This window comes from Asterias amurensis, chromosome 7 (genome assembly GCF_032118995.1).
Source record: "Asterias amurensis chromosome 7, ASM3211899v1".
NCBI lineage: Eukaryota > Metazoa > Echinodermata > Asteroidea > Forcipulatida > Asteriidae > Asterias > Asterias amurensis.
This window is the reverse complement of record NC_092654.1, coordinates 491,422-515,537: the sequence shown is the minus strand read 5'-3', so window position 1 is coordinate 515,537 and position 24,116 is coordinate 491,422. Positions and strand designations below refer to the sequence as shown.

General features: G+C 38.1%; 1 protein-coding gene across 2 annotated transcripts in view; it reads right to left on the bottom strand.

The window, feature by feature from the left end:
* The window catches only part of LOC139939927 (retinoic acid receptor alpha-like), a 53,258-nt gene that overhangs the window by 13,030 nt on the left and 16,112 nt on the right, over nucleotides 1–24,116 (bottom strand). The window contains exons 2-6 of one of the 2 annotated variants that reach the window (XM_071936089.1): nucleotides 21,197–21,532; nucleotides 12,216–12,415; nucleotides 11,451–11,592; nucleotides 8,284–8,438; nucleotides 3,908–4,018 (exon numbers count right to left, since the gene is read on the bottom strand). In XM_071936089.1, coding sequence (XP_071792190.1) covers nucleotides 3,908–4,018; nucleotides 8,284–8,438; nucleotides 11,451–11,592; nucleotides 12,216–12,415; nucleotides 21,197–21,532 — 944 coding nt within the window. The remainder of the gene's footprint in view (nucleotides 1–3,907; nucleotides 4,019–8,283; nucleotides 8,439–11,450; nucleotides 11,593–12,215; nucleotides 12,416–21,196; nucleotides 21,533–24,116) is intronic. The other variant, XM_071936090.1, reaches the window with a different exon arrangement.

The following is a 24,116-nucleotide window of genomic DNA, read 5'->3' as shown; positions in this document are numbered from 1 at the left end:
TCTTTGGGAATTGTGGAGGAGATAAAATGGATCCAAATTCAAAAGAATACAATGTATTGGTTGTTTGAAAGGTGTGGGGGGGGGGGCAGGCTCTGGAATAAGTAGATTGCTTGAGGGAAGAACCTGTTTAAAAAACAATTTTCAGACAAAATTATTGTATTTTATTGAGGTGGGATGGATTTAACCACGACATCTGCAGGTCATAGTGGTTTTATTATAGGTGTTTGTCATTTAATTATTACAGGGAAAAAACATCACTTAGTCATTTTTTGACAACCAATTATTTTATGTATATCTTGGTTCTCATTTCTTCTTTTTTGTATACTCCACAATTCAGGCACAAGTAGAAGGGGAGGTTTGAATGTACATATGTATTTTAGAATCATTTATCAGGACTATAATCACACAAGGTTGCAGTTACAAAGAAGCTTCCTGGATTTACCTTTTGTGTACAGATTAGAATTTCCCCAACAAAAGGTTTTTTCCCAGAGAATTTGCTGAACTTTTTTTTTTGTTTCTCAGATAAAACCCGTTCACTTCCTCTTGTCCTTTTGAACCTTCCCTGGCGCTTGGCCTCTGTTTGACCGGCTATGAAACCTCAAACCGGTAACCGCATCGCTAATGGCCCTGAACCCACACACCAACTCTTTTTGTTTATTTGTAGTCTTTGGTTTATGTCTTGAGTTTCTGGTTTTAGTTTCCTTGTCTTTTCAATCCTATTAAAGAAGACAAACTAGAACCATGGTATCAAACCTTTTCTTTAGTATCATGTTCCGTTCATGTTAACTTTGTAACTAAAGCAAAAACTACGAATCATTCTGACAAATTTTGCAACGAAAGCAAAAACTACAAGTCATTAAGATGGAGTTTGTAACGAAAGCAAAAACTACAAATCATTCTGAAAAAAATTGCAACGAAAGCAAAAACTCCTAGTCATTCTAAAAATTTGCATTGCGAAGTTGTTTTCTATGAGAAAAATCTTGTCAAATTGAACTTTTGTTATTAAAAAAGTGCTATAGTAGTATCATGTGAGCTGTGTACTTTTGCTAAACCGTAGCAACTCATGGTTATTACTAACTGAATGAAAAAGACAAACAACTGGACTAGTAGTCTAGGTTTTAAAAACAGCATCTCTTGAACTAGGTCATGACAGCCAATGGACTCATCAACAAATAATATTGTAATGTCTGAGAGGAAAACAGGCCAATAGTTTGCGGGAAGTAAAAACTCATTTCAAAATATTGACTTAAACAAAAACACACCATAAAACATATCAATTCCGGGTTCACACAGAAAACAAAAATATATATGTTACTCTTCCCAAGACATACAGAGATTTCCATAACCAGTTCCAATGTTTTTTAAATTATGACGCTATTTACAATACACTGGCTAATTATCACTGAAAGTAATTGTTGAAGTGTGCACTATCACCACAATGGACTCCAACAGTTTAACACAAGACTACTGAGCACTACAAAATACATCACAATGATGACCTGAACAATGTGAAGACACAACTCTCCAAAAGGTCTCTTAACTCTGCCCAGAATCTGACTTGTCACAATTCCACATCCTCTCCCTGCACATCACACACCCTACATACAGAGTTTAACAGATTACAACAGAATCCAACAAGAGTGTACTTCTGTTGAATCTCGTTACCTTGAGTATGGCCAGGGATTAAATCAAAAACCAATATCCGCTACACTTAATGTTTTATCCTGTCACAGTCGATCCACATCATGATCAATTTCTATCTCTCTCCCCCCCAGAACAATTTATATCTCCCCCCCCAGAACAATCAAGCCTCAGCTATAACAGCTAATAGCTTAATTTTGGCATCAAAACTTGCTAAGCACATCAAAACTTGCTTAGCAATGTGTTAAAATGTCACCAGACTAGGTGGTCGTGTTCTTGTCAAGATAACAGTGTAAAATTGGAAGAATGACTCTAGCATTAGTAATTGCCAAAACTTGCTTAGCAAAATGTTAAAAAGGGCAGGGCACAAACCAAAATGTCATGCTATGGACATTGTGACTGGTACCTCGTTTGTGTTTGCTTTGTTAAGAAATTTGCTAAGCCAGGCTTTCGATTTTTTAGCAGCTTTATTTAATTGGGTCTTGTGTTGCAGAATGTGACACCAACTGAATGATGCACCTCATGGGATCATAAGACCTTGCACATTCAACATGGAAACTGAAAGTCATGAACTGGGTGTGAGATTTGCAATCAATCAAAGGGAATGTTCCTGTGGCGGAGTGTGATCTCATGCTCTTTATTATTGTCATCTGGTTCATGGACGATCCATCAGCACATTTCAGTTTGAACTCCCACACTTTTACACCTCATGTTTCAATTTTTTAACTTGTGATCTTTGGAAAGGGTACATTCATTATATTCCTCTAGTTACCCCAAAACATAATATGACCGTGTTAAAATTTCCTCAAACTAGGTGGTCATGTTCTTGCCAACTCAACAGCGTAATTTTGGAATCATGATGGCAAAATTAGTAATTGTCAAAGCACAGTATCAGCACTTTGTGTGACCTAACAGCTACATGAAAAAAAATCATCTCTCGACACTTCAATAAAAGAAAAGAACCCTAAACCCAAACCAACAGTGTTTGATGTTTGACACCTTCCCTCTGATGACAACAAATTATAATTGAACCAACTCTCAGTGGTTTATAATTTCTAGATATACCCCGCTACCCCCACACTCAGTTGGAAATAATAACATTTATGATGGATCCTCTATAGAGAAACATTAACAACATTACAGCAACAACGGGATGAGTTATTGGACCATCCCATGACTTGCTGACCTCTGACCTAATGTCGCGCTGCATGGGGAGGAGCTATCATTTCTTATGCCTGCCATGGGGAGGGTTGGCACTTTGCTAAAGCTACATGTATGATGTCTGAGGTTTTGGAGTGAATGAAGAATATATTTTATCGAAATCGATAAAAAATTAAAAATAAATCAATTAGGATTTGAACAATTTCATCAAAGTACAAAGCAAAACAAAACCAAGAACCAAAATCAAGTCTCTCTTTAAAACTAAATATTTTGGTGAATGAAGAAATGAAAGAACAAGAAAAATGTGAACTTTGATTTAGGAGTTTCAGAGGATAAACCCACGGGGCGGATATATGTGGGTTGTAAAAAAGCATGGGTTGTGGCTGAGCGTTGTACAGCCGACATTATGCTTCGAGCACTTGAAAAGTGACTGGGTCATTTGGAGTGAATGTGAACTGTCTTAGTTTTTTAAGATGATGAGATAATGACAGCATATCATAGATACCATAATCATGAAGACGTAGGGATGATGTTGAGGTCTGATACCCAGACTACAAGGTGGTAATCATGGTCTTATAGTGTATGTATATTCAAAGATTGTAAAGCAGAAGCGGGACCAGACTGATTGTTCTATTCAGGGCTTCTTAAAGAAGAACTGATGTTGTAACTGAGATAAGCTAGATGAAGTGTTGGATGGTTTAGAAAGTTTCAGTAAAACCTGTGCATCGAATAAAATAAGCAATAAAATAAATAGTGCGAACAAACAATAAATAAAGAATGGAATAAATCAGTTTGATATGATCAGGGGAAAAGGGATTCCTGATAGAAGCAGGTTTCTTGATCAGCTTAATCCAGATAATCCATTTGGGCATTTCTGAATGAAACATATGCAATAGCAGAAAATAAATAAATGCATCAATAAATAAACAACATGAATGATTTCTTGACAAAAATTATTTCTTGAACAACATGAATGATTTCTTCTTTGTGGAAAAGAAGAAAAAACAACAACAAAGCTACAAGGAATGACTTTTTTTACGGAGGGTTTTGAAGAATTTTGGTTTGCAATTAGAATGAATTGTTTGGATTGTTTGTTTTTCCCCACCACTGTTAGCTTGAGTAGGCTGGTGCTATCACTGTTATTAGTGCCATCTGCTGCGTCACCCTTGTTACTATCCTTGGAAATGCGTAGCTTATCGCGATCATCTTCAACAGCCTGGAGATGTAGAGAGAATAAGAGAGAGAGAGTAGAGAAGAGAGAAAACAACGGAGGGAAGAAAAACAAAAGAACTAAAAATTGTGCATTTTTATGTTGTTGTTGTTGTTGTTGTTGTTGTGTTGATCTGTTAATAGTTCACACTGTTGGAAAAAATCAAAGTAATGATGGGGTGTCGATTGTAATGGAACCCCCTTGATGGGACATGAATCCGCCTCATATCAGGCAAGCTGTGACGCTAATCATAAATATAATTAGAATGGATTAGTTTTCCATTAAACCCATAATTAATATTGATGTCGGACTAATTAAAAAAATACATACATGTACACATTTATTTACTTTAAAGAGTAACATTAGCTTGAAAATTTCACAAAACTATTACTTATTTATATATAAATCAAAGGATTCAAAAAACTGAAGTTGATTACAGCGCAATATTTTTCAGAAATCCTTCAATGCAATTTTACAAGCAAAACAAACGTACAAACAAAAATCCCAACAAACAAACAAACAACCAAAATGAAGTAACTGTGTCGAGTGTTAAGATTCCTACCTAAGTGTACCACAACTTTGCGGACACGATTGTAAAGTGTTGTTCTTCAAAACAGGGGCCAGTGACAATAAGAACCAACGCCAACACCCCTATAACCATCATATAAGATATCTGTGAAAACCGCACTCAATCAGTTCTCACCATCACCTTCCGTTTTCCTTCAGAGGTTGTCAATATTATACAAAAACAAACTGCATGACTGACAGTGACTGGAACTCCTCTCTTAATGTGAGAATTGAATCAAAATCAATTAAGATGAGAGCCATTTCCTGCTCAAAGTGATTCCTTCCTGACTGGGTAATGGGGATGATTACAAAAAATGTCTTTCACTGCTTATCTTCAAACATCACGCAAAAGTTGAACCAAAAACCCAACATGGGAACATCCCTATTGAAGCATGGTTCTGCTTACTGCAGAAGTCTATGCTTATGGTCACCATTCTCTGCTTACAGCACTAGTGCTGAAATAATGCGCTAGCTGGGTAAGCCAATAATGCTCAGTAACGTGCTAATGACACAAACAACGATTCCTTGCCAATTTCATGGTTCTGCTTACTGCAGAAGTCTATGCTTATGGTCACCATTCTCTGCTTACAGCACTAGTGCTGAAATAATGCGCTAGCTGGGTAAGCCAATAATGCTCAGTAACGTGCTAATGACACAAACAACGATTCCTTGCCAATTTCATGGTTCTGCTTACTGCAGAAGTCTATGCTTATGGTCACCATTCTCTGCTTACAGCACTAGTGCTGAAATAATGCGCTAGCTGGGTAAGCCAATAATGCTCAGTAACGTGCTAATGACACAAACAACGATTCCTTGCTAACTTGTGAAATACGCTTAAATTTTGAAACGAATTGTATACTTCTGTAGTAAGCGTCAATTATTTCACCTTGAGTAAACAGAGTAATGAATTTAGTCCTTTTGTTTCCTTGAAGGGCACTGGCAGACATCTCTGGCAGATACTTCTGGCGAGGATTTTTTTTTAAAAACAATTTTTTTTTGGGGGGGGGGGTGTAGGATATAGAAATGTAAGCCGAAGCATACATGTATAAAACTAGCCTCACGTGCACAATAAAATTTAATATCAAACTAAATTGGTCAAATATTAACAAAGGCAAATACTGAGGAGATGAAAAGGGAACAAAGTTCAGAATAGGTCACTGTAGAGTTGCCCATTGGTCCATATATCAATGTGAACATAAAAATATCTCGTTAAACAAACAAGGATTTATAGAAGGTCTTTTGTCGTCAATATTAAATTGATCGCACCAAAATGTCTATTCCAGACAGTGAACTTTAGTGTTTGCAAAAGAAACATAACACTCATTTCCTGAAAATTATTTTGTATTTAAATGTTTTGAATCGATCAATTTGTAACCTTGTTGTGTCGGACATTATTGAACTAAACACTCATTTCCTTAAAATTGTTTTGTATTTAAATGTTTTGAATCGATAAATTTGTAACCATGTGTCGGCCATCTTTGAAATGCTCCCAAGTACGGAGCGATCAGTAGTTTTTCAAACAGACATTTTTTTAAAGGGAATGGGGGCATTTTAGAGGGTGTATTGAGTTCAGAATGAGAAGCATCTGTAGTGAAAGAATCTTTGATCATCAGTATGGCCTTAATTTGTTTTACTCCTCAGCTTGCAATAACTCACATGCTAGCCGCAGACAGACCCCAACATTGGTCCTGGTGTTACACAAATACACAAGTCTGTCATACATTACGCCAACTCTCTTATCAGTTACATGCTTTCTCTCTCTCCCTTCGCTCTTTTTAGTGGGTGTTGGTTGGTTAACTGCAGGCATCCCTACATCACTGTTGAAAGGTATAGGGAGCTGTATGTCCTACAATTACCTTATCAGTACCTCTGACTGAATGGTAGCTTGATACTGGTAAATATTTGCGTCAGAGGGTAGTTCATTGAGTGATGAGGTTATGTCATATAGAGGGAGTCTAGTTCGGATACATTATCTTGACAAGACCAAGTGGTTAAAGGATGAGTTCAATACTGGCAATTACTCAAATGATTTTCTTACATGGGTGTGTTTAAGATAAGATTCAAAAGGAAGGAAAAACCATTACAGACTATTTTAGGAATCTCCTCTTCAAGGTGGCTTCCATGAGAAAACCAGAATATGGTGGGGTATAGTGTATTCTTCTTGAGGTTTAAAGACAGTAAACTCTGTATGTCTTCTATGGTGTATATTGTCTTTGAATTAAAAGACTCTATAAGTCAGGGATGGATTCACAATTTATAACAACGATCTATGTTCATTGAAGCTTTAGTTTCAACTTCTTTAAATTGTTTAATATATTTGGGGTAAGGACTAAATTCAACCTGAATATAAAATGCTGAATGAAATGGTATTAATATCTAACAACAATAACTAGTTTAAAGGAACACGTTGCCTTGGATCGGTCGAGTTGGTCTTTGAAAAACGTTTGTAACCGTTTTTTATAAAATGCATATGGGTAGAAAGATGTTGTAAAAGTAGAATACAATGATCCACACAAACATGCCTCGAAATTGCGTGGTTTTCCTTTTACCTCGTCGACTAACACGTCGGCCATTTATGGGGGTCAAAATTTTGACTCCCATAAATGGCCGACGGTGATAGTTCGCACAGTAGAAGGAAAACCACGCAATTTCGAGGCAAACTTGTGTGGATCATTGTATGCTACTTTTAAAACATCTTTTCAACCATATGCATTATATAAAAAACGGTTAAAAACGCTTTTGTTTTGACCAACTCGTCCGATCCAAGGCAACGTGTTCCTTTAAGAGTTTTTTTTTTAATCTTTCAAAGAATGGTCTTTGAGAAACATTTGTCAACTAGGTTGAAAACTACAGTATGTTATTTGACGGCGTAGTATTACATTTACAGATGTACAACCGACAACCACTTCCTTTAAAGCTAGGTTAAGAATTCACAGAATCCTGACGATACTATGAGGCAGGAACCAGACTACATGTAAAGACATAGACAGACTGGGTGATAAATGGATAGAAGGACAAAGCAAACACACACACACACACAACACGTATACTAAATAACAGGAGACTGGGCCATCTTCACAGACTGTACTGGGCATCCCCCTCCCACCACCATCACCAACCCCACTTTCGCCGACTATTACTATGATGACTTCTGTCAAGGTCTTCTATCTTGATTTAAAAAAAAAGAAATTATGAGAGATCGCCTAACATTATAAGGTCGATAGGGCAACTTCAAGATGAGGACTACGCCTAAATGTCACCAGGGAAACATTGCCACCTACTCCTTGGGCTGAAACACAGTCTGTAAGGATGTAGGCATGGGTATCTTCCACTAGGAGCCTGGCTTGAATAGCAGAATGCACTACCGTCCCAACTTTTTACGAAGCAATTGGTTAAGTGCCTTGCTGAAGGGCATTAGTGTCACGACTGGGATGCGAACCCACACTCTTCCTGCTGATAACACCAGAGCTTGGATTTCGACTTGGGTGGTTTTCCTAAACCCCTTTTCTCAAATTGCTCCGTTTATTTTCTGAACCTTTATCCCCATTTTCAAAATGTTCCCTTCATTTCGGAATCTTAACCCTCTATTTCCCCAACCTTTACCCCCTTTCCCAAACGTTATCCCCTTTCCTCAAACCTTTCCCCTGTTCCCAAAACCTTTACCCCACATTCCTCCCTTTTCACATGAACATGACTACACGTACCACACTGAAGGCAGGCCCAATAGGGTCTGCAGGGAAGGTATCTACATGAGCTTGTAACACTTTCTGTACAATGTCTTCAATCTCCGGTGGAATCGTCTGACTCTCGCTGACTTCAGGTTTGACTTTCTTCTTCTTGTTCCGATCGTTTCGAACACCTGTGAAGAAGGCGAGGGGAAAAGATTGATCAATGTCATGTGTTGTTAGCGGGACACAGATACATTTCACTTTCATTTTGTCAAATCTAAGTAAAACCCATTGTTTGTTTTTTGCTCAAACCGTGATAAATTGCAGGTGGTAGTACATGTATTCCACTAGAGACAATTTTGTTTTGGTGATCATTTTTGTGAACTATTAAACCTGTAAAACAGACGTATGAGAGGGTAAGGAAAGGAATAATCAGACAGGAGAGAACTCGATAGTTCCTCAGTCTTGAATGATGAATGTACTGAGTGTTTTCATTTAACTCCCAACTATGGGCTGTGTTTACTTCAACACAAAAGAAAATAGTATTTATATTGGCAAAGAGAGATCCAAAGACAAGCAGTGAGGAATCCATCAAAACTTAAACTGCTGGGGTCAATTTCACAAAGATATCCTAACTTAGGACACTCGTCCTAACTATAAGAGTAGTCTTAACTCTTTGTGAAATCCACCTGTGTCACCATGGAACAGAGCATCAGGGATTGGTTGGGTATTAAAATGACACGTATAGGTAAGACCTGTCAGTTTCCATTTGACAACCTTTATATTCTAGACCATCTGGATTAATAACTTTGAGCCTGCTGATGCACTCATGACTAACAGCACATGGTGGCAGGTGCGAACACATGTATTGCACTTCCCCATCGGAGTACTATGCTAAGGTCATAGGTTACGAGCATTGAGAACACACCAGTGGAAGGGGGTTGGGACAAGGCAGCTCAATGTGACCTAGTTCCCCCCTTTTTTATACAACAGGTGGAAGGCAAACCTTAGGGGGGAGTGGTGGTAGATATCAAATTATGTGCCTGGATGAAACAGACTGCGAAAATGAATCAAAAGTGAACGTGTCTGTTTTCTCTCCCTCATTCTCTCTCGCCAGGACTCATGGGGTTTGAAGAGAGAAAGCTTTTACCACTTCACTTCAAAATTGAAAAAAATGGAAAGTGAAGCAGGCTTCTAGACCTTGACCTCAATTTATGACTGGCAGGGAAAAGGGCGAAGAGACTGTTTCTCTTTTTAGAAGCGGGGGAAGGTTGCATTTATAGTGGGTTTTCTCTAGAGACCCGATGATGCGCAGACTGCAGTCATGTATTTCAATAACGGAAGTCCTGAAAGATGTGCTGAAAGGTGTCCAGACAAAATGGTCTAAAGTTGTCGGTGTTCCCACTCAGATTTTTTCCTCTGTGCGTGTAGGGGGTTGATTTAGACGTAAATGATTCATATAGAAGAACTGTAGGGACCTTACCTTAGGAACGTCTTAAAAGAGAAAGCAAATTATTCCCCAAAGTCTTTACCCAATCAGACCGAGTTTAGAGTACAAATGGTGTCTCGTTTCATGACTAGAACATTACCATCATAAATCCACCCACTGTTTTCATAATGAGTGAAATTGTTTCATGGTTCAAGTTACTGAGATAACTACCGAAGTACATGGCATTTAAGTGTTCATTTCATCTTTCGATTGTCTTAGCTCAGGTAGCCTCGTAATCCATCTCTACGGTTTGAGACAACCAATGTCCTCTAAATAACTTGAGCTTCACATTGTAAGAACTTTCAGGAGGCGGACTTGTTTGATTTAATGTATTTCTGATAGGATGTTACTCAATATTCTAAGTAAGTGCTAAATATCGGAACCCACCATCCCCTGTCACCAGCTAGTGATCTTTTAATTAAGAGTAGAGAATCTAAACTGGCATTTACATAATGTGGTTTATTTTCACTTCTTCATGCATGTGTTTGGGGCCGATGCACTCTTGACATTTTACTGTCGTTTTAATTCTCTCTATAAAACTGCACTTTCCCAGATTTTATCTCATCACAAATTACCCAATTATGGACCGATATCGTAGATCAAACTTCCGCCCTTAAGTTGTCCGGTAAAGTGACACAGAGCAGAAGCGGGACTAATGAAACTTCATGCCAAGAACCAACTAAAAACATGATTTAAACTTCATGGAGGGGGGGGGACACGACGAGAACCCTCTTGTGAGTCATTTCAACATGCATTTAGGGTAAGAAAATTGCAAAATTGCTGGGAAATTTGAGTCAGGGGATCGTGATTTGGTTCTTTCGGTGACTTAAGGGTGCAACACTCTCCTCTTTGTTGAACTTTTTAAAAGGAGTAAGTTGCTTGCGCAATAGTAAAAAAAAAATATTTACATTCTGATCAAATAGGTTTTGTTATTTTCATACAATATATCTTTAAAGACTTTCTATTGAGACCCAACTGCAATTCAGCAGTGCCTTGCAGACAATAATGGTAGTGCACGCCTAATAGATCAACAGTGACGTACCCAATACAAAAAGAACCTATGACTGGGTCATAATGGCTCCCAGTGTTTAGCACAAGAAACAACTATTGTGTTAATTTGACAGTAGGTAAAACTGCCATTGCTACCCAGTGGAGCAAGACCAATGCACTTCATGCCTTAGCGACTACCAAGTATCACTAGACCTTCTATTCATAAACCAGAGCCATTTTACTCCAGTTATGGAATGGCATTATGCTACAGAAAATCTGTGTTACCAAAATGAGGCCAAAAGATTGAACGGTCTGATACCTCTTTAGACGAAGCATTAGAGCTTTCATTGTTTTCATACAATACTGGATCGTAAATTCGCATAACATTCATTTATTTTATGCACCCAGCACCCGAGAAATGTTGTTGATGCCACTACACAAAATGTCAGGACCTGAGTTATAGCCTAGCGCGTATGAGATTATTAAGCAGCCAAGTAGTGGCAGATAACACTGCTACAGGCCACATGAAATCAAACTTAATGGATTTCTTTTTCTAAACTTGTACGGCGAAATCATTTTATAAATGCTAAGTAGTGTTGTTAAAGTTTATACTGGGGATGGAATCTTCAGGGCACAGGAAAAATAAATTTCTAGTAGCTTTAGGCATGAACTTTACTTATTGAGTTGAGATTTTAAGAAAACTTATTCCTTGTTAAATACTCACAATCTTTTGACATTCCGACCTCAAAACACTTCTGGAGACGACAGTACTGACAGCGATTTCGGGTGACTTTGTTTATAACACATTTCTTGTCTCGGTGGCATGTATACTGCATGCTTTTCTGTACACTCCGTCTGAAGAAGCCCTGTTTCAATTCAAAATAAGATAGACATTTAAAGAAAACTTAGGGAATACGAGAACCAGGCATTTCATGATGAAGGATTTGCAGTCATTAGGAGTTCTTTTGAGACAAAGGCATCGAGCATGGAATGCGTCTCTAGGCCTCCCAGAGTGGTAGCGGGAGTTGTCTGTCGATTGCTGAGAGGGTATTTTGCAGACCGTCTTGTCTACATGGGTCTAAATTAAGCTTCAACCAACACCAAGGAAAATACAAGCAGGGGCAGGAGTCAAAACTCAGGGGAAGCAGGCAAACCTCTTGGAGGGGCCATGCTTTAGTTTTCAACTCCCGAGTTAAAGCAGGAAAGGGTGAAGAGGAGGTTAGAAAACTGAATTCTTAAAAGAGTTGCAACAACCATCAGTTGTGAGAAAAGATTTTGTGATGCTAGGTGGCAGCAGACATTGTACACATAGTTCTGAGCATGCGCGCATTTCCAACAACAGCAGACTTACCTGGTATGTCTGCTGTCACGCAAATCACCCACTGCTACCCAAAATTGGGACGCAACAATCAATTTTGGTCAGTTAGCCTTAGAGATACTTTGCCAGGGCCATCTACTGCCGAAGCTATCGCTTTGGCTAGGTACGTACCTTGCATCCCTCGCAAGCACTGACACCATAATGGTACCCGGATGACTTGTCTTCACAGACGAAGCAAGGTTTATAAACCCTCGGTGGGGGTGAAGGAGACTCACTAGATGAACACGTAGGAAGACCAGACATGGGTGAATGATGTAAGGCTACGGGTACTGGTAGCTCGGCCGGCATTGAATACTGCATGTAACCTGGATCTGAAAAACACATAAAAGGAACAAACTCAGTCAGTCATATCAGCACAAACTTTCTCATTTGCTCATTTATAAGTGGAAAGAGGAAAGGGGGTAGAGGGGTTGATTTGCGTGAACTTTTGCACACACACAAAAAAAACACTTAATTCCAAAACCGGGTTAAAAAATATTTGTATTTTGTTAATTTTATTAAGATTTATTTATTTTACTTAATGTTGTTGAGGGGAGGGGCCTTTTCAGTGAATTTTTTTATTCTTATTGCTTTGCTCTAATTTTTTAATACTGTCTTGTCTAAATTGGGAGGGAAGTTGAGACCAAATGTCAATATGGATGAAGAAGTAAATTTTAAAAAGAGGGGCAATGAGTTGAAGAAATAACCAATTAATAAAAAGAAGTTCATGAAATTGACTGCATTGACCGCTATTCTGAAGGGGGGGGGGGGGGTTAATAATTTATACAAGAACAAACAAACATCTCACTCTGATAAACAACAGAGAGTTGTGTATTGTTTGAGAGAAAGATGAGCCTCAATGCCTAGTCACACAAATTACAATAATAGCAAAGGGAGTCAATGTCTTATAATCATTCATCAAGTTACGTGGCAGTGCGTGACTGAAAGTGAACCACACAGTCATTAAGAAAAGTGAAACTCACTGCTAAAGATCAACATCATATACCTCTAAAATGTGCTTTAAAATACAACACATTTTTATTTTTAAAAAGCAAAAATGAATGTTAAAATAAGAGACCTAAACAAACGGAATGAGGGACGGTCAGCAAATAAGGGGAAGGGCAGTAATAACATAATAAAACAAGTTAAAACAAATTTCAGTGAAGCTGAAAGGAAGTTGTGAAGGAACTGATTTCAAAGATTGTGAATTCTTGAAGGACAGGAAGGCTTTCCTGGGTCCGGAACTGAGCTTGGTTAAATTGTAACCTTTGTAACGACAAAGTTTAATTGGTATCAACCACAGAATGAGCTGCTATTGAGAAAATAACAGAATGTTTACAAAAAAATTATTTTCATTTCATTTCTTTAGTCTTACATTACAACAGGGACAATGGAAAACAGTTTCTATTGTAGGTCATCACTGCCAAACACAATAGCAACTATTAAATGAAACCAATTAGTAAATGTATGTATGAAATTATTCTACCGAAAACTAAACTTGTACGGTACTTTTAAAATAAAGTGCACTTACCAGCGAACTTGTCCTATATATGTAGTGATAACATTCGTACAATTTCCCCTACATTTAAGAAAACCCTTTCTTGTTATGTTATAGAGTATTTTGAGTCTCGAGTAAACACAACGATCTGAAGAAACATACCATCAAAAGTACTGTCAACTTTGGTTTAACGTTACGTGTTTTGTTAGGGTGAGTCCTGATACATTTTTGTTGACCATAAAACTATAACAAAAACATCCAAGTCATTGACTACTATTTTCTCATAAATATTACCACTGGTTTTTGTTGTGTAAAGGTTTTGTTATCAGTATCACAGTCAATGTTGTGTACAAGATTGAAATATCTAACAATATATTGCATAAGTAGGATTTGAAACTTTGCATGGTGGAAATACGATATAGAAAGTTTCTGGTAACACCATGTAATGACTATCTCTAATGAGTTGGGGTGGTTCTGAAAAGAACCATTGGTTTCAACTCAACGTTTCGATCAGTATACTCTGATCGTCTTCTGGAGAGAGCAGAAGACGATGATCAGAGTATACTGATCGAAGCGTCGTGTTGAAACTAACGGTTCTTTTCAGAACCACCCCAACTCATTAGAGATAGTCATTACATGGTGTTACCGCAAACCTTTCTATATAATATATTGCATGGTGGGAGTATAATCAGGTGAGGTTTGCGGTTGCACCATGTGTAAGTCTCTTACGAGTAGTGTTGGTTCTGACGAAAGACTCTTGGATATAGTTCTTGCTGAGAGCACTCCTGAACTAACAGCATAATTAAAACAAAATGGAACCCAATCTACACATAGGGAGGGGCATGCTGTGGGCGTACCATGGAGGACCTAATGACCTAATTTAACAGCTGGTCCCAATCATATCTTTAGGGTCGGACAGGTGCGCTCTGCTTAGTCTTTGACAGGCTAAGGTCAGAGGTCAGACCCTTGTGTTCAAAAATAACTCAAATCAGGACAGTTATAAAGAAAACATGCCCTAAAGTACCATAATTGGCTTTTAAAGGGTGAGGAAGGAATGGCTTATTGGAGGCCTGATGGATGGGAAACACACCCTGACTCCAACAGAAAAAAACGCAGATGTTCGAAGAGAGTCAAATGTGGGCCTGAGGAGAGGGTTTGGTGGAAACTTAGCATCAATGGGGAATGAGGGGGTGTGAGAATGGAACATATTGGGTAGTGGATTGGTGAGGGAAAACTAGACTACATGTACCAAACAGTCGCTTAACAATGTTCCGCTAAGCACCAATAAGCAGGATACCAGTCATGAATGGAACATGAGACATGGTACTTTGGCTGATAACCTTTATTCTGTTTTAAAGGCATAATTTTGTTGTGCTTACATGTAGCTACCTTTTTGTGCTGTATGATAATAGACCTAGACCTTTGGTTAGTCCAACCTCCCACTTTGATGAATAATCTCACCTATTTAATTATGATTTACATGTAAATGACATCTCTGACATTTGTAATTAGAACAGACAAGAAACCCGTTTTATTTGCATCATATACAGGGAGGTAACCAAACTACATTTGACTGCATTCTTAGCACAAGATGTTGAAATTGATCAGTAGCTTGGTAATTCATTCTGAACATGGCTTACATATTGAACATGAATTGTGCTCTTATTCATAATTGAGACAACTTGCAATTGAAATAATTTTTCAGTATGTCAAATCGTTTTCAACACAAGAAAATTTGTCGGACAATTTGCAGGGGAAATATTTGGCATGACAACTTAACGATTGAACTTGACTTTATACGATTGAACTTGACTTTGGAGTATAAATGTAGGTTTGTGTGTAGGCCTATTTTGTGAATATAACATGAATAACGATGCAGCGCATGGTGGTTGGGATATCAATATAAACCAGTCCTTCAATTACAAACCACAGCCGGATATAACGCTCTAATCGATTGAAGGATTTTGATTGAATTATTCCTTGGAACTGCTCTGCTTTATAACAAACATTTCCAGCATAATTTTCATCTCCACCGATGGCAAAATCAATGTTGGTCATTGAAGGTGAACTGGTGATTATATTCAGTAATAAATGAGGGACAGATATAGGACAAAATGGAAAAAAATTTGCGAAAATATTTTTATATGGTTTCAAAGAAAACTGTAATTATTATATTTCACTATCCTTGACATAAAGTGGATTGATCAAATTTGTGCGTTGGTTGGCTTCCTTCTATATTTTTAGTTAGGCAATCCATTTATTGTTGATTGTACATGTACAATCTACACAAGCATGTTGCTTTAAATTTACTGTCTACAGATTTTGCTTCTTTCAGTACCAGGTATCATCATTGACAAAATAGTTCAAATAACATAATATAATTTTTGTTCAACCTGTAAAGTGTTTACAAGCAAGTCATCCAAGTGGGCTAAGTCATTGACAACCTCAGCACAATCATGGTTATTTTCGGTCAGTATTATAATTGCCAATTCTAACAGCTTCATTTTTTAAAAATGAAGACCAAAAATAAAAACCAATCTTCCATTAGTTTAAAAATTTCAAAACGTGTCAATGAGAAAGCAGGGAGGGGAAAAAGGGACATCAATCAACCATGATGTGTTCTTGAAACTTTTTATTCTGCATTAAAAATAGGCCATCAAAATCCTGTGGCAGGATGTTTTGCTCAGTTTTAAAACAGTTTCAGAACGCAGGATATAGTTTTTAGTTTTGCTCAGTCATGCTACACGCCATTTTTACCCCCCAAAACTAATTAGGACCCTCTTAATGATAACTGTATTAAGAGAACACCTTTGTAGTTTGTTTTGTAGTCGTTAACTGATAGTGTTGTTAAAAATAAAACGGGTAGATTTAATGGCGTTTGGGTTGTTAGATATGAAAGCTGCTTGTAGTTGCATGTACAATGAATACACAGGACAACATGGCAGTCCTTCAGTTACAACGCACACACACACACATCAATATAACCCCTTTGCGTTGAGAGCTAGTCAGCCACACATGGGTTCCGAGCGTGAGAAAAGGTGCGTTTTACTTCACTAGTACCTGATGTAGGTTAAGTATCTAGAGCATTATGGTTTCAACAAAAAGGTCACTACCAAGAGATCACCTAGGTGATTATTGACTGCCGGTAGGCATTGTGGCACCAGAAAAGCTCTTGCTTTGATGGGTCTTGTCTACGACATGGTCTGGCAATCCAAAAGGGAGTGGGTAAAGGGATTCTACAGGCGAATCAAAAAGGGAAAAAGGGATACATTTTACTGTTCAATAAATATTGTTTACATTTTCTGCTTGTGAATACAAAACATTTAGACAAGAATATTTTTGATATGTGGTTTTTAGACAAAATAAATCATACAGTTATACAAATGGGTGATCATGCTACAATCATTTCGAAAGAAGGAAAAATGGTTACTTTGTGTCCAATATTACTTGTAAAATAATGAGCCGGCGCTTTTTCAAGTACATTGCATGGTGAGGTATCAATTCAGTTTGTTGTGTTAACACCACGATGTGTAATGTGCTGTGTAGATTTAAAATAGCTTTGAAATACAGCGGCATGAGGGGGGGGGGGGGGGTCCATTCCATCTGAGTGTCAACAGGCACGTTTATACATTTTCCTCTCTACTCTCATATATATGCGCAATATGGGCTTTAAATCTTGTATACCTATTGTGCATGTAAATGCTTCCCTCGTAACAAACACTACACTCTATGTATAATATGAACCTCCCTACTCTTTTGTCTCCCTAGATGATCGACCTTTCCCTTCAATTTTTTTTATTATCAACCTCCAATATCTCTTTGCTTTACATCTCCATTACTTGAACAGCGTGGACCCAACCTTCATTCAACATGAGTTTGTTAGTAGTAGGGCTATTCTTTCCCAACATCAACGCCTGACTCAAGAATTAATTAACTTATCACAGGACTGTATCTTTGAAAGGGCAAGGTCGTTTTCATTTTGAAAAGGGCACTATCATTGGAAAATCTTAAAGACAATGGGACATTTTTGAAGGGGCACCAAGGCCGAGGGCAAGGTCTGCGCGTAATTCCAGGCCTGGTCTTAAAATACATTTTGTTTTCCTGATATTACCAAACCTGTAATTAATCTTTTTAATCAATCTAGATGCCAATTTGGATGAAATAAAGCTGGTAGCTATTTTGCCCGTGGTGTATTCTTCATGAGTAATAAAAGTATAATATGTATATGTTCCCAATTTAGCGTATTGCACTATCTCAGTAAACACAAAAAGACAGCTGTTCCTACATGTATTCCAAGTATTGTGTCTTTCTGTGCGTCAAGTTTGTTTGAAGATAAATTAGTTTTTACATGTGTGCCTTTGGCCTCATTGGCTATGGAACGCAGAAGCGCTATAAATTTCCGTATTCCACTCGTGTTTGTGTCATAACTAATTCTGTTTGCCTCTTGTAAGTCATGGAAACTGAGACTGGATGTAGGGCAGTTAGGGTAAGACACAGTTTGTCACATTGTGTGTACAAGGCTGTTTATTTAGCATTCTCAATCACCACAACTGACCCAAATGTCCCAGGTTCGTCATTACCAAACTATTGTAAAAACTAAGCCAACCTACATAACCAAGCAATACCGCACCATAAAAAACCTGGCCAACATTTGATGCAAGTTCCCAATGGTGTACAAGTGTTCATGACCACAACCCAAAGCCAACCATGTGCCATGAGCAATGCACATGTTGCACACGTACATAAATGATACCAGTCACCTTGAGGGGCCGGTAACCCTGCTCTGCATCCAATTTACAGCACCAGGGCACCGGTGAAAGCATGGCAAAGGCATGTCAACTCCAGGCACAGAGAGAAATTGATATAATTTAAGGCCATTGCCTCAAAGTCCGAGACTGGTTTTCAGTCATGGGTTCTTATTTCAAGTAGAAACGATTCTGCCTTTGGTAAGTACTTCCTAGGACTTCCTGTCGATCAAATCATCCAGTTGTCAAAAAACATCATGAAAATCAAGTGACATGAACATTTCATGGGGTGCTCACATTTTAAAAAAAAACAGCTCACAGCAACATATTTGTTCAATTAAAAGTCACCACACATGGCAGCTTTTAGTCAATTCAGTGATGTTTTTTTCACTCTAACGAATTCATTCAAAACATTTCAAACTTCACGTTTTACTATCAACTACCAAATCAGAAATGTAAAAAATGTGGTTGATACATAAATAATGGTATTAAAAAGGCGCAGAAATGGTTCACAAACAAAAAAAATTAAGAAGATTGAGTTGAAAGTAAAATTGTCCACGAAGTTAATGCATGATAACATCTTTTGTTACTCAAAGAGATGATTACCAAAACAAAACAGCAAAAAACCCAAAGTCTTTCTGGCATGACTGTATAATAGCTCAGAACACCAAATCAATTTGCAAAAAACAGTCGGAAATGCTTTCAAAATGCCTCAGAACTTGTGGAAGATTTAAATACATATATTAACATCACAAAAGCCTCATAAATAAGAGGCAGATGCTTCTTGGTTCCAAAATGATGCACTTCAAGTTCAAACTCATTTTACAACTCACAAGCAACAAATCTAAAATATGTCTTGGGATTGTTTTTCCCATGGGGGAAACATATATAATTTCTAGCCTCAGATTTCAATTCCCACACTTTCTGACCTCCCATGGCATCCCACTGAATAGTATAATGATATAATTTACGGTCCAAAGCAATTCCATTAAGTTCAGGTGATTTTTTCCCCCCCCCCCCCTTTTTTTTTTTTATTTCAATCATTCTTTCCTTTGAAGTTTGGAGAACCTAGGAATGCGACTTGAGCGTACCTTCAACCATGCTCCTTACGACACGTAGGCCAGTAGGAATGTAGTGAGACTTGAGATGAACTTGGGCAAAATGTGAGATTAAAGGGACAGAATCGTCTTGTGTTGCCAGGTAACCCTACTTGTGAATATCATTATCTTGTTGACGAAATCACCAATCGCTGAACTCCCCCTTCCTAAACTTTCTCAATTATACTTTCTCAATTATCCCCAAGATACTACGTGAGGGTCGTTACTAAGCCGCGAAATTATGCATGTCAAAAAAGTGATTGTGTGTATACACAGTGGTAAAAGGTTTGGATCTCTCGGGTGTTGAAATAAGAATTTGATGAACGCGAATGCCACTCTCAATGAGACTGAGCAAGCTTGTTTGCCGGCTGAGCGTTTTAATTTGACTGATTGCGTTTCCAAGAAATAGTCAAGGCCCGTTTCATGGAGCTGCTTAAGCACAAAAAGTAGCCAAGCACAAATAAATTTTGCTTAACAGAATAAGGTTACCTGACAGAATACTAAGAGAAGTGGTTAACTTAACTAAAGATCCCTTTTTTATAGCTGGTGGCCTTACTATCACATATTACATGTACTGTCAGTGACTGGTTCCCTGCTTAGAAGAAAGTTGTTATGCAAAATTCTCCACTAAGCAGCTCTACCAAACTGGTGCCTCAGCTTTGGCAGTGAAACTTGGGCAACCAGATTTACATGTATTTTAAACAATATTTCATCTTTTACAGAGAAAATAGCCCATTATTGCTTCTTTAACATATTAAGAATTTCAGACTTGATGTTAAGATATACATGTACCTCATGATGCAAGACATTGGGAAGGTCACATTGGAAAGGTCTCATCAGAGTAGGAAGGTGAAGTTTGACATGAAGTTGGCATGATTGTTATCAGTGAGTTTTATCTCCATTCTGCCGACAGCAGACAGATAAATCTAACCCAAGATTAATGCCCTCAAACAAGTGTCATATTGTCTTAATTTGTTAAGAGTATTTATAAATCATTTTATGTTCATTTAGACTTCAATCATCAAGAATTTATTTGATTAACAAAGTGTTATTTTTTCCTGGCATTGAGGAAGTCATCAGTTTAAAACTAACACCTTGTCAGAATCAACTATCACTTTATTCCTGAGAGTTAAGTGAGTTGTTAAAACAGAATTAGACTTGACTCTGATCTTTTTTAAGGACTGCTATTTCTGTTGCCCATCACAATACTGAATTTAACCTCAGAGCCCGTCTTAAAGAATGCAAAGACTGAAACTGTTTTCAAATTGTAATTTTTGGGGGGTAAGATTTAAGGCTGTGCATAATGGATTTGAATTTTGTTGGCGGCTGTGATATGAGCCAGTTGGTAACCACTTTAACAAGAGTTTGGAATTTATTTAAGAAGATGAACTTGAGTGTGTAAAGCAAGGAATAGTGAAGTACAAGTGAAGTGCCAAGTCAGGTTACAATCTTGAGAGGTTCTCCTTTCCGTTTTCTCAATTACACGTTTCATGTTACCCCTAGCAACTCAGGAGAAATCTTGAGGTACTGTCAGATATGTAAAAAGAAAAAAAGATTTCTGAAGTGACTGGGTATGACCATTAGGGTATTCTAACCAGGCCTGATACTTCAATGGAGGCAACACAGACTAATGCCCCTTGGACATTGCTTTGGTGTCCTTGAAATGTTCCAGTAGAAATTTACATTTTCCTCATAGGGTGCCCTTTACCAAGGCGAAATGCCTTGGTGCCCAAAAGCGAAGCATACAAGCCTACTCTACACTAGTATACTTACAACTTGGGTTCATATTCATGTTCATATTCATGTCGATACTGCAGGATGCTGCGGCCGTCGTTGTAGGCATGGTGGTCTGCTGCTGCTGGTGAGCTCTCATTGGCTCCTGAAGTCCCCTCATCTGATCCTGCTGATGATGGGGTATGTGGTGGACCAAGGACGGGGCTACCAGTTCCTGCTGGGCAGGGTACCCACCCAGCTTCTGTTGGGCAAATTTCTCCACTTTGAACTTGAGCTGCACCCAGCTACTAGGGCTGGGCGGTGCCGAATCGTGGGGTTCTAGCTTCACAGCTCTTTTGTGAACATGACCCGGAGTTGGAGAGGGTGGTAGGTTTGCTGAAGAAAAACAAAAATAAGAGCCACATTAGTCATAATTTATACAATGGGTAACTTTTGGCCAAATAAATCTACATTAAGCCATATATGCAACAGCATGGTGGCATTTGGTTTACAGCAATCAGAAATACCAAAGGTTACACTCAAACCTTTGCAATAAAGAAACACATTGGATATAACAGCACTAATAATAAAAACAGCACTACCAGTAACAACAACAAACCATTATTAAAATCTATAAAAACCATGATTTAACGAAGCTCCAGCTTGTCTGTAATAAGCATTCAAGTTGAGTATGTTTTGGAGTTACTCTAAATATAAACTAACCTCTCAATTATTATCTATGGAGCTCCTATTCCATTGAATTTGCATACCCTTTCAAATAAGTGTGTCAAGGCCAGAGAAGGTATCGATTCCTATGTGGGAGTACTGCCACAACCTATTGCACATTGTGAACTCTATTGTAAAACGCTGACAGGTTCCACATGCATGTTCTGAACATAGCAAACTACAACTGTTTGTCAAAGTTAGAAAATTAATAACACGGAAGACAGATTTTTATGACATAGCTTGGTTTATTATAGTTTTTTTTATAGGGACACTTTACTTGAAGTCATCTGCTTCAAGTTCATGAGATATGCAGGCGTGGAAAAGTAAGTCCTTGTACCATATTTTCAATTTTAAATGGCACAGCTGAGCAACCAGAACTGAGGAAATCGGACATTCAACTGCAAAATTGAATTACTGAATCCAAATGCATTTTGTGCATCTGTGTTCAATCAATTTTTAAATAAACTTAGCCCATACATGTGCTATTGTTACCTTCAGCACATTAGATTCTCAAAATCTGTGGCCACACTTTCTATGTTCAAATTTAGAACACATCCACAAGCCCTCAATATAGCCTCCCTTCACTAACTAGTTTCCTGTCATTGAATTCAGATTGCTAAAAATATCCACATTTCCAATGATGCGAGAAGTTCTGGAAGGAAATTACTGTGGGAGGACCTGCAAACTGATTGTACATTCATAGTTATACAATGAAAATTTGTCAAAGGAAAAGGAAACTAAAAATACACACTTATAGTATCGACCTTTTCGCTGATCAGCCTTCAATGTTGGTCAGGCACAATGATGCGAGCGTGCAAGATGATATGTATGTGATGAATGTACATGAGTGAGACACATGATTCTACGGGGTGTGTGAAGCTACTATCTCATTCATAAAGTCAGGCACAGAATGAAATGTTGCTGACTGACAATTTGGTACTGAAATTTAGCACGACTATAGACTGTATAAGGTGTGACAAATGCTTTCTGAAAGAGTGGTTTAGGCATTGAGTAATCTATTTTAAGATATCAAATCTTTTCCTTTTTAATCAGATATAGGCCCATATGTTGAAGTTCCACATATCATGTATCTTGTAGGCTGTGTTTCTTGTTGTTTTTCAACTCTTTGTTGTGTTGATGTTGAAGGGCTAGAACTCTAACTTTCTTTCTCTTGACAGTTTTATCGTTATTGTTTTAGGGGGCGTTTGATATTATATTTTCACTTGCAATACTCAATATTTTCTTGTGAACAGAAAAGGGAAACAAACTATGCCTGAATATTCTCCAAAAAATAAATTTTAAAGATTGTAATTTATTTAGTTTTCTCTCGGTCTTTCACTGAACGAAACCTTATCCCCAGCTGATTCCCAGTTCAGGAGCAACTACTCAACATATCCCTTAATCTGTCCACAGGAGTCCTCTCATCGGCAGAGATCACTCAGAAATTCCTCTTTAGCCTCGCCTTAAAAAAAAAATACTCTGATGATCCTCATCTTGAAACTGTGGGATGATGAATTTATGATGCTTTCCCAAGAGTACATAAACATCTGCAAGATGGTTGTAAAGAAACCCAGAGAGCCAAGGTGTAGGCCAACGGCGGCCATGACTGGCCAGCCCAGCCCGCCCAGTCGCTGGTCCCGGCCCAGGGACAACGGGTACCAACATGGGTACGGTAACCGGGGGTCATGACCAGGGCTTGGGCTCTCCCAAGAGTCCACACATATGGTTCTCATAAAAATAAAAAAAAGTTTTTTACCCCCATGAAAAAGAAAACCAAAGAAGCTTGTTTTCATTTTGCCTTCTCGCTTTCCCTTCATCCATCATCAATCAAAGGCCCTGGTTGGCAGGGTCAAAATGAAGGCCACTCAGAGTGCCCATCAATTCTAGAGGAATATGCCATCAATTTGATCGCTCTTTGAAGATTGTAGAGCTCTCTGGGAGATATGGGGGAACCTTAGGGTAGTGTTATGAAGAAACAAAATGTCTCTTTATTATAATATCGCTATGGGGTAACTCTGAAAGGGTTGGGCACCATTACCACTTAGGGGGAAGGGAGTGTCAGAGGTTTAACATGTTCCGAATGTAGAGCCTTCTGTTGGATCCCTATAGAGACTCCATTACATTGTTTACGACACTAACAGCTATAGATGTACACATTGATCAATCTGTTATGTATTACAGCAGCACAGCAGTTTGAAGGGTACGTAATTTGACCAAATTGTGTCCTTTTTAAAATCTTCATGAATGAAAAACA